Here is an 11,867-nt window from a genome sequence, read left to right as displayed (position 1 = left end):
AATATGAGGGAAGGTGGCGTTTCTTGAGAATTCCTGGTATTCTTACAAACCAAGTATGGACCAGTATTTAACAATGTGTTGCCAATGGGAGTTTATTCCACAGTGTTTTAATGATCCATGATAGCATTTTGTGATTCTTTTTTATAATGATGACTAATGAAAATATGTCATTCTTTAGAGACTGGCAGTATGTTGGAGACAGGTGTAGTATTTGACATCATAGAATTGTAGCAGTTTTTCCCTGAAGGTTTGTCGGGAGGGAGACTCCCTTCAGAAAGGCAGGGCGCGGGAAACGGTCCTATTTTCCACAGAATGTTAATTAAATAAGGAACTCAATGGAAATCTCAAATTCCCTTGGAATTCCAAAGGACAAATCTTGGTTTGGAATGAAGGAACACTCGAACCGAATAACACACACGTTATATATGGTCCAGTGTTATGCTGCTTTTTGTATATAATGTATGTACAAGTGTAAAAGTCACAATGTTTACAAAGATCATAAATCCATTTTAATTGTGAGCTCAAATTTGTTTCATAAATATGTAATCATATTAAAATCTTGTGTACAGATAAAGTGATATATACGGTGGCCCACGGGTACACAACAATATTAGCGAAGTACACAAAAGTTGAAAACACAACAACATTAACACACAACATAACGACACTAACAAAAACTAAACATTTATAAAAACGCTGCATTTCTAAAAACTTTAGTGACATCACAACAGCATTGCTTCACACCACAACATCAGCCGAGAACACTGCAGTGTTGTCACTTAATGTTGTGGTGTTGTAAGTAGTTACTTGTTTTTTGAAATGCAGCGTTTTTATAGATGTTTCATTTTTGTTAATGTCGTAGTGTTGTGTGCTAATAATGCTTTTGTGTTTTCAACTTTTGTTTGCTTCGCTAATGTTGTTGTGTTTTGCACCCGTGGGCCACCGTAGGTATAGGATGTGAAATATTTTTTATATTTCATACTGTATATAATCTTAAAAACAACTGGAAAGTAGAAATTGTGGTGAGGGACACTATATTCGAAAGCTAATTCAAATGAATCAGTCATCATGGTCAATTCAATGTCACATTACGGTCTGTGCTTGTGGCATATTATTGGTCCTTCAAGAAACAAAACTGCACTTAAGCCCTTACATCCCTATTCCTTTTCAACGTCCACATCTCCGTTGTCTGTAGATTACAATATGTATTTTCTGCTTTTTAATTCTACTTGTCCATTCGTTCATTCATTCATTGAACTTGTAGGTTTTCACCAAACAGAAAAAGTCTTAAAAGGGAATTTGGCCAACTGTACTTCTCCTTTGTGTATCAAACCCAACATTATGTGGAATAAAAACTTGATAAAAGCTAAATCAACTGACTTTTTACCAGTGATAGTTAACATGCAATGACTCTAATCAGCAGATATATCCTGTGTGGGATTTAAGATTACGATTTAAAACTCCAAAAGGTATGAAATATTTAATGACAATTGAGGCATTGACAAACAATAGGGCACTAGTGGAGGAATTTGCCTAAACTTAAAAAAACAGCGTTAAGACCTTGTTGTTTGTCACAGAGCCTGTATTTGTGTTTTAGCGAGTGTCAGATGTCTTAGTTCTAAAATACTATATTTCTGTCTTGCCTCAGTGTGGTTGTTGATGTCATGGTTTACTGGTTAGGGCACATCATCTTTTATACCAAAGATAAAAGCAGAGAGGCAAAATACTGCCTTACTGATATAAATGTTTGTTTGAATTAAATATAGATAGTTTGAGTGGGTCTTATCCAAGAGAAAAAATATATGATTAAAGGTATAGAATCTTTGTCATCATCATCTATAGCTTTATTTTTCTCTGAGTGATGTATCTAGTTCACCTCAACTCCCAACACTCTTATTTTAAGTGGAGGGGCCACTTTAATTTTTTTGCTAAAGGAAGAGTTACACAGCTTCCCCTAAAAGGTTGCTATTCTCTGCCTTTTGTGAATTTTACTGGTTGGTAGTGCCGTAGTTGCAGTGGGTGTGTGCTCCAAGTACTTGGTGTTTGGGCAGGTGAAGGGCACCATTAGAGGCAATATGAAAAAGGTTGTTTGGATGAGCCTTTAAGAAAAAATGTGAGCACTTTAATACTCAGTCATATTTTGTATTGATTGTATGATGTACATTGATTGTGTTTTTGAATTAAAATGTGTAAAAACAATATTTACAGAGCTAATGTTGTATGCTGTTTTTGATTACCTCTCATGGAAGTTTGAAAAACACTTATTTTCATTGATTATTTATCTCATTATGTATATCTTCAGTGGATTAGAAATGGATCTTTTTATGAATCTGCTTCTTGCTACATGTTTGAGTGCAAGTATTTGCAATAGGGTGCGACATACCTAACTCATATCACTCCATGTTTATAGGTTGGTCAATTATGTAAACTTGGATTTGAAAGGAAGATGTTTTCCAATTTCTAATGTTCCTCATTCTATTGTGAATAAGACAATAAATCTATTATTGTACCGTACTATGTGTTTGTTGAATTTCAAAAAAGGATCCCATATCCCATCAGCAAAAGCACTAAAAATGACAAAATTGCCAGTAATCAAATAGAGCCAGTTTAGTGAAAATATATTTGATTCATTAAGTATTTTAAATACAATACAATTCAAATTTTTATAAAAAGTATCGAAAATGTACAAGTGAAAAAGATATGTATGAAAAGTCATTTAGCACAGTTGTCACTCAGGAACAGTGTTCATTTTTTTGCAGGAGGTTTCTTGGCTCCCCCCTTTGCTCCTCCTTTCTCTCCAGTCTTCTTCCCCTTCCCTTCATCTTCTCCTTTCTTTGAAGACCGTTTCTCACCCTTTTCACCTTTTCTGTTTGTTGAGGCATCTTTTTCATCCTCCTTTCCATCCTTAGCTCCCTTCCCCTCTTTCTTGCCTTCCTTTGCGTTTTTCTTTTCTCCTTTTTCAGCATCTACTTTTCCAGACACTGTCGTCACCTCTTCTTTCTCCTCCACTTTTGCAGCTGAAAAGAGAGACGCAACAGCAGTCAGTGATACGGATGTCTGAGCAGCTATTAGTTATCATCAGGCCCGCTGAGTGCTCACACAATCTGTGGTAAATGGAAAGAAAAATATAATCCCTGTGAATGCTACCTTAAGTGGGTCATGTTCTAATGAAAGCACATCTGTCACTATTCGTTCTGATGAGCATGGCCTATTTATCTTCTTACAGTAATGAGGTTAAATAAGTGCAGTGAGTAAGAAAGAAACTATCACGGTTTGAGATCAGCCAATTTTTGTGAAGTGAGGGTGCAACTCTATGAGGGGGGTTGTGAAGCAGACTATTCTCCTCCAAGGTTCTGTGTTGCTAGGATTATCACAAGATATCTTTCCTGTGAAGCATTAGAGGGAAAATATGTAGATCGCCTCCACCAAGAATACTAAAAAAGAGAGTACTTAAACACAAACCAAACTAAAATCTAAGCTTGATGTGTTTGTTTACGTGATCTGAGTGAGTTGCTCTGTTAGTTGGATGCACAAATACAACTGAGATTAGTTCAGGCCAATGTCAACAGCTACAACCAGGCATGTTTAACCACCCTGGGACAAAATGCCTTCTTGTTTTCAGAATCTAGACATTCTGAAGGACCACAGATAACACCTATAGCTGTGATAACCTATATTCCTTTTTCACACTATGTCAGTTTTTGAACTCTTGCAACAGAAGAAAAAAACTCACACATGGTTGATAAGCCTGGTGGTGACTTGAGGTACTGCAAATAAACAGTAGCAAAACCCAAGGGGACAGACTCACAGTAAATGAAAAGGTTTACCAGAACTCACTTTAGACCATAAGAAAATATTTCCAAAAGATACAAAATGTTTTACAGTTTAGATGATAGATAACCAGACAACTATAATCAGTTATGCTTTTCTTTAGCTCCCCAACCCACCTCAGCCACACATCTTCCTGTAGTTACACCTCCAGCGTGTCGCTCATCTCACTGCTGCTGTCTGCCCTGAGGACCCGATGTGTGACATGCACCCAAACCCAGACACCCTCTTTGCATGTCTAAAAATGCCAATCAATAAGAAGGACCCTCAAACGACCCTCTTTCATCTCCCACCTCACCTCTAAAGGGATTGTAATGTGAAAACAAATCAATGTGGGTGTGTTGTAGCAACACAGACAGCAGGGATGTGAGAAGCTTTCCACCAGCAGCTCTAAATGGAGCCTGACTTCTCAGCACAGTGAACTACAGCTTCGGGAAGTCCAGTGAACCAATGACATGAGTGAGTGTGACAAGCAGGAGTCTGGAGTTTCTCCTACTCTACCTTGTAATAGGTTAGGAGTCATCCATATAAAGGAGGTATAAAAGGTTTATCACTGTTCATGATTGGAGATTAACATATATGTTGTTTAATGAGACATGATTGAATTAACCCACTGACATGAATTAAACCACTGACATGCAAATGTATGATTTGTTCACATCCTCACAGAGGCTGGCATGGATTAGAATATCTGATGAAATGTTAAAGATCATAAATACTCATGGGCTAACGCACAAGATAGCATATTAGGATGCCTGAAATTGTACTTCAGTTGCACACTTTGTAATTCATCCATTGGTCATATCTGAAAGCAATATGTGATTGTGTGTTGCAAGGTTAAAATACAACACAAGAGGTTCTCTTAGGAAAATCCAAGGTTGCTTTTTGAATGATTTTGGTTCTCAAAAGCATTTTACAGTTGTTATAAATCTATTTAAATTGATATGTTCATGCCATGAGACATGGTCTTTACCACAAAGCACAATACATGACGGAATTGTTGTTATATATTACAGATTAAATGTGCCCAGTGTTGACAGGCTGTGGGGTCAAGTTAATGTATGATTGTTGACTTCACGCATGGCTTAATTAATGGAGAGACTCCATGTGATGTCATTTAAATATTTGGTCACACATCCTTTGTGTATCCCCTCAGTGAGCTCAGAAGTAAACATTACGGAGAGTTTAAGGTTCATGGTTGAGTAGTGAGAGCTGAGTTGAGAAAGATTTTCACTACAAACTCATGCTTGATTACTTTTGTAGTGGCAGAAGTCTGTGATATCGTTTGAAAGGTTGACATGACATGCATGGACTTCCTGTTTGTTCATACCATGATGTATTTGTGTGACAAAGATTATGTTGAGAATCGCTATCCACGCGACACTAATGTTAAAAGCTTATGAAAGAGAAAGGGTACATTCATTTTATTTTCATGCTGATCTAACAGCAGAAAGAGGAGAGAAAGAGACAGAGAGAGAGTACACACAAGCATTGTGCATTAAACAGAATTGTGAATGAACACACGTGTACAGTCTATAAACAGGCGAGGAAGCAAGAAAGGAAAAACATTCATTGCAATACTTAAGATGCCAATTTCAAGTCCTCCTTTGGCAGGAAATGAGAATACTGAGCACATTGTTTCCATAATTCTTAGCCGGGGGTATCTCCTACTTTGTAAGTCTTAGGAATAGGCGAGGCAGGCGAGGTGAGGACAGAAAAGGAGAGCAAAGACAGTCATCCTGTATCAGGTCAAGTCAGAGGTCCGCCCTGCTCCTCCTCCTCCCTCACCACAGGAAGCTGGCTGCTGCTAGCGTTACGAGACTGCACCTGCTCAGAAACTGTCTGCACAACACCAGTGTCCACAGTGGCTGGAGGAACAGAGAGGAAGCAGGAGAAAGACAGGGAAAGACAGAGGTCAGAGAGAAAAAGGGAAGAGAAAGAAGAAGGGATGGAGTTTAAAAGGAGGGGGGAGGTCATATAATAAACTACAAGATAAAGGTCAAACATGGAGAGGATTGATGGGAAGAATGCATTGAAAGCTGCAAATGGGAAAGAAATAAAGTAAAACATAAATGATATAGCTATAGAGGGGAATATCTTTCAGAAGGATGGGTGATATCACAAGATAAAACAAATGAATCAAAAGTTGTCTGAGAGAGGTTTCCCCTGGAGAGATGGATTGAAACGGTTTTTATGTTTCTCTCTCAAATAATGTTGAGTATTTGTGGGTGGCAGTAAGTGAAATGTGGATTGAAGTGGATTGAGTTAGACTTTGTTGTTTTCTACACGTTACACCTCTTGCCTCAGTATTGTTGATTCCTGTCCAACCTAAACATCAACCAAATTGTCCTTGCAAAACAGTATTGCTTTGTGTGAAAATGTGTCTAGAAGTGCTGTTACTTTAAATTACCTTCCACTTTACAATGTGACATTCTGCTCAAGTTCTGAATCACTTTTAACTTACAGACCTTATGAAACATCTTGAAGAATGACAAAACAGAAAAGTATCGGAAAGTATTTTGTGATAACAAGGAAAGCATCAACAGACTTGGCAGGTGGTGGCCTGGGCCCATTTCTCCAAAATACAACATTGTCACACACTACAGATTTAAAATAAGATGCTCGGGTATTGGTATGTGGATACTGAGGTTCGTTAATGGTTCCACAATTCAAACGGGTGCAAAGATGATAATAGTGGCGATTGGCGAATGGAGAAGGGTCAAGCGAATACTTACATCCCGGGATCTCTGTGAGCTCATTTAGCGGGGGAACGGTTTCCAGTGTGTTGGCGTAAGATTTTGCCGCCAGTCTTTGAGCGCTCCGTGCCTCAATCTCTTTCTTGGTTCGGGGAATTCGGCATTTGAAGATGCAGCACAAAGTGATTACTTATGAAAAAGAAAGATACAAATATAAGATGGAATATTAAGAAGCCTTTCATTTTTTAAATACATGGGATTGTGTTAGACCCAGGGGAAATCACCTATTGATTCTAGCAAGTCATATGTGCCATGATTTGATTATTGTAATCGAATTATTGACCCAACCGGGATGTTCTGGGTCAATAAAGCATTTGGGAGGTTTAATGCCTATTTGTGACTCCATCCTGACTAGCCTAGGACCACTCGTGACCGTAGGCCCTTTTTCTAAACGCAAAGAGAGATAGCGGCGAAACAGATTCATGGATACATCAGATGCTTTTGTGTTTGTCCATCTTCATCCATTCACAACAACAGCTTAATTAACATAGAATAAAGGCCTTTTGTAACAATTTAGCATTTACTCACTGATGGCAAGAATAAACATTGAAAATATGCCGATGACCTGCCATAGTCGCAGTCCCCAGAAAACCACTGTTTCCGAGGTTACTGGGTCTGGTTTCTTTGGAGGATCTGTGGGCTGAAGCTATTGGAGGTGGAAAGAAAACAATTATCACTTTAGATACAGTCCAGATTGTAGCTCTGCTCAATCGTGTATAAAACATGCAGTTAGTGGTGCTATACTCACAAATACATTGTATGTACAAATGTACATTGTACAAATGTAAATGACTATGTAAATGTATATTGGAAAATACATGTATTTGTATAAAATTGTGAGATTCAAAATGTGTTCTGTGCTAATCTAGGGTCAGATGGCTGAGTGCTTAGGGAGTCGGGCTATTAGAAGGTTGTTGGTTTGATTCCCGGGCCGTGCTAAATGACGTTGTGTCCTTGGGAGAGGCACTTCACCCTACTTGCCTCAGGGAGAATGTCCCGGTACTTACTGTAAGTCGCTCTGGATAAGAGCGTCTGGTAAATGACTACATGTAAATGTAATCTGGCCTGACCCTTTTATTCATTTGTCTAAAATCTCTAAAATCATGATGTGATCGCATTCATCTCAAATCTGCCACAGAAATGACCAGATTTAATGGTTATAATCCTGACCATCACACAGAAATGGAAACGGCAATAATTGTTTTTTACATATGGAGTCAGACTGATCAAAGTTCGGGAGGAAGATTGCGCACCAAGACTCCTCCTTCTTTCCAATCAACTAATACGCGTCAGCCCAGTAAAGCACGAAGAATGCGACAAAACTCCCTATTCCTCTGATCCTTGTGCTAGCATGTTGTTGTCACCCTCCCACCCTTCCATTTCTTCTCTGCTTCTCCCTGTCATCTATCCAGGCTTCCCGGGGGATCTGCTAGAGCTGATGCTCGGCCGTGACCCATTAGGACTCTCCGCCACACCCCGAGACCATGCCCGGTCACTGCATGCACCCTTCACATCACCTCCATCACCATTCTGTGCATCCCCTAATCACACTCTCGTCCTCCCAGGAACCCAGGCCCGGCTCTGCTACCAGCCTCCACCAACTGCTCCAGGCTCAGCTCTGCTACCAGCCTCCACAAACCACAACAGGCTCTGCTACCAGCCTCCACCACACTGCATTAGGTTTGGCTCTGCTACCAGCCTCCACCAACTGCTCCAGGCTCAGCTCTGCTACCAGCCTCCACAAACCACAACAGGCTCTGCTACTAGCCTCCACCCCACTGCATTAGGTTTGGCTTTGCTACCAGCCTCTACCCCACTGCATAGGTTTGGCTTTGCTACCAGCCTCTACCACACTGCATCAGGCTCGGCTCTGCTACCAGCCTCCTCCCCCATTGGGCTTGGCTCTGCTACCAGCCCTGCTTCAATAAAAGCTATCTATTCAATCTATGGTGTGATTACTGAACTTGTGAAACATACCATATCAATCACCAGAAGTGCCATGTGATCCTAAATAAAAACTCCACTCATGTTGTGTGGTAACACTTTCACTCTAGTAATAACACCAAAATAGACACACAGTGAAGTTTGGCACAAGTTGAAAACCTTTTCAGAAGAACCACAAGACAAAATGGGCCCCAAGAAACACAGGCCAATCAAAACTGCAGAGCTGACTGAATGACAGAAGATTTTCAGGGAGTACAGACAACAGCTCAATTCACACTTGTTCCCGAGCATACAAAGAATCCAAAAGTACATCAGTTATCTCATGAATACTACATTAGAGCCTAGCCTACTATACACTTGCTGATGATTGCAACTTATATTTTATTTTGTTGTACATTTTATTTAATTCTAATTCCACTTAGTACTGCTAGTTTATGTAGCCTGGTCCTAACCAGACTCGTACATTTCATTTGACAGAGAGTCTGGCCTCGGTCCCTTGACAAGCGTTGACTTCCTTGTAGGCGGGTACTCTGTTGAAGTTTGTTGGATATTCATCAGTTGCCACAACGGACCGAATGGCTTCGCTCGCATATTTCTCCGCCGCCATTATGGAACTACAACACAAACTAGCAAACAACATCAACGTAATTGTTCTCAGTGACTCCCTCTGTTCGCTGATTGGACGGTTAAAAAGTAACCTGCAAAATCTGACTTACCTACTGAATGGCCAGACCGAGTACACAAGCAAAATCAAAATTGAGCGGAACTACGTAGGACGGCAGAGCCAGGCTATAGTTTATGTACCCTTAGTATAGATAGTCCACTTATTTTAACGTTTGGTTCCTATATGTTTATTGTATGCACCTTCCTGCCAAAGTAAATGCCTTGTCTGTGCAAACTTTCATGGTGAATAAAACCCTTTCTGATTCTAATTCAGCTGATTCTGATTCTGATCTGATGATACTGTCAGAAAATCTCCACAGGAATGACCTAATGAGCATCAAGAGAATGTAATTTGTCCAGAATCTGCGTCCCAGAACTCACGGTGGTTTTCTGTGGGCTTGATATCAAAATCACTTGAGCAGAAACCTTGAGCAGGATCCTTGAGCAGGTCACCAGTGTGGGGGAATTCAATTCCTGAAGTAGATTATTATCAGTCTCGAGAAATAAAGTACCAGCTTGAGTAAATAGTTCCATAATGAAAGACTGATTATTATGCAACAAAATGTTGGTTGGAGAGTTGGTGCTGCACAAGCCCCACATGTCCCTGGAAGGCAATATGACAGGACTGTAAGCCAACCAAAAATTAAAATAACCATAGTAATTGGACAGTTTATTGACTACTTCTTATAATAGCAGTCATACTAATTTATAAATGATATGGTACATGTGCACGAATCAATAAAAATGTATCAGATCTTGGATTCTTATTTCATTTCCTGTCATGGAAGAGAAAGTAATGCCTGACATTTTGAAATAACCAAAGCTGCCTTTTTAAAAGCTGTGTTTACAACAGACACAAATATATCTTGACAAGGGATGTTTTGTGCACCTGATCAGAAGGATAGCTCTTAAATCATTTTTCAGACAAAAACAAACAAACAAATGATATCCTTTATAATAAGATGCAATTCAAATTAATTAGTGTGAGCTTTCAACTCAGTATGAAATGGGGCCAACAGATGGGCATTCAGAAAAAAGGATCAATTGCTAAGAAGCAAATTTGCATGGCAGATGCGCGCACTATATTTTAACCCTTCCAAAGAATAAAGTATGTATTTTGGGATTTGTTTGCAAAGATTTATAATCATGGAAAAACAGAGAAAAAAGAAAAACATAACTTTGAAAGATTAAAAACAGTGCAATATGATGATCTCAGATCCGTAAAACTCGAACTTCAGCATGAACAAGACTACTGTGCATGTTCTGAAGGAAGAAGAATACAGTTTTGTGCTAAAAACAACAGTTTTCAGGTTCTTCTTTTCTTTTGTAGTGTGAGGCTGCATGGTCTTCAGACCTCACATGTTAATCAAGATTTCAGGGGCCTGGCCTGGCTTTGGATGAAATTCCCCAAATTTGCAAATATCAGTCAGTGTCTGCCAAGGACATTAGGGAGAATTAACTGTTAAATCTTAACAAATGGGGATCTTTAAACGAAAATTGTTTAGCTGACCTTACTCTAAGTGAAATCAACTTTTGCAAGAATAATACTTGATGATCATCTGTGACTTTGTCCCAATTTCAAAAGTGGGTTCACAGTGGCTCAAAATTATTATGTAATGCTAAAAGTACTCTTATCCTTTGGGATATTCCATGTAGTAGGATTAGTAGATATGCCAAATACGTTTTGTAAATGCATCAAACCAAACAACCCAGATTTAGTGAAGTTGGCCATGGCTTTCTCTCTTTCCAATGGATTTCAAGGACTGTCATACTACAGTCTTACTTATACATACTTGGTTAGATAATACATAATACAGCTCGTCCGGACCCAAAGCAATACCTGGACCAAGGGAGCCAAGCCCAGTTTGAAACCACAAAACAAGACCCAAATCTGGCATTGAAAGCGGCCCTCCTTTATCGCACCATAACCATACCATATACTGTGGTTCTGGGACCTTGAGGTGCTGGAAATACTGCTTCTGAAAAACACTGTACTGTATGACCATACTATTTTCCTGTGTGGGATTCTGAGAATTCAACTATATCTGTGATCATTGGCTCTGGGAACACCACTGAAACCTGCTTGTTTCTAGAACTTTCCTGTACAAAATGTTCTCAGATCTGCCTTAACCGTTGCTGGATTTAGAGTAGCCTAGTCTACCCAGTCTTTCCATGGCTTCCTTGTCTCTCATTTCAAAACAGTTCATTGATGCCTCTATTCTGCATTGACAGTCCCAACTGTCACGTATCATGAGTACAATTCCAGGATCCGAACAAAAGAAATGGCGCCTCGCTGTAATAACTATGTTTATGCTCCCATTAAAACACCCATTTGTTCTAACTGCGTAGCACCCCACAACATATCATGTTTCGACACATGTAGCTTCACCGGCCGTTGTCTGTTCGGGCGGGTGGCAGATTTAGAGAACAAACACCGTACATTCATCACATGAAGCAATTCCATAAAGAGCCGAGCGGAGCCCGACACCTGCAGTAACCCGATGACGGTCCTGGGACCTGTGGACGGGATGTTCAGCCTCTTACCTCTGGGTCCAAGATCTGGGAGAGCACGAAGGAGATGCAGTAAGACAGCAGCACTGCCTCCAAACCCAACAGTGCAGGGTGAGAACACCCAGGCAGATCCCCCGCCATTCTTCTCCCTCCTTTCTCCCCCCT

At 39.9% G+C, this 11,867-nt stretch overlaps 1 protein-coding gene across 1 annotated transcript; it reads right to left on the bottom strand.

The window, feature by feature from the left end:
* Positions 1 to 2,680: 2,680 nt before the first annotated feature.
* tmie (transmembrane inner ear) lies at positions 2,681 to 11,867 on the bottom strand. Its single transcript, XM_084708110.1, has 4 exons — positions 11,736 to 11,867; positions 7,113 to 7,230; positions 6,564 to 6,713; positions 2,681 to 3,017 (listed from the first exon to the last, which is right to left on the bottom strand). Exons 1-4 carry the CDS (start codon positions 11,841 to 11,843, stop codon positions 2,746 to 2,748), a joined length of 648 nt encoding a protein of 215 aa, XP_084564236.1. The 5' UTR covers positions 11,844 to 11,867; the 3' UTR covers positions 2,681 to 2,745.

The sequence above is a fragment of the Hypomesus nipponensis genome, chromosome 10, assembly GCF_054491055.1.
Source record: "Hypomesus nipponensis isolate SF chromosome 10, ASM5449105v1, whole genome shotgun sequence".
Taxonomy (NCBI): Eukaryota; Metazoa; Chordata; class Actinopteri; order Osmeriformes; family Osmeridae; genus Hypomesus; species Hypomesus nipponensis.
The sequence above is the reverse complement of the archived record's forward strand: the minus strand, read 5'-3'. Positions and strand labels throughout refer to the sequence as shown.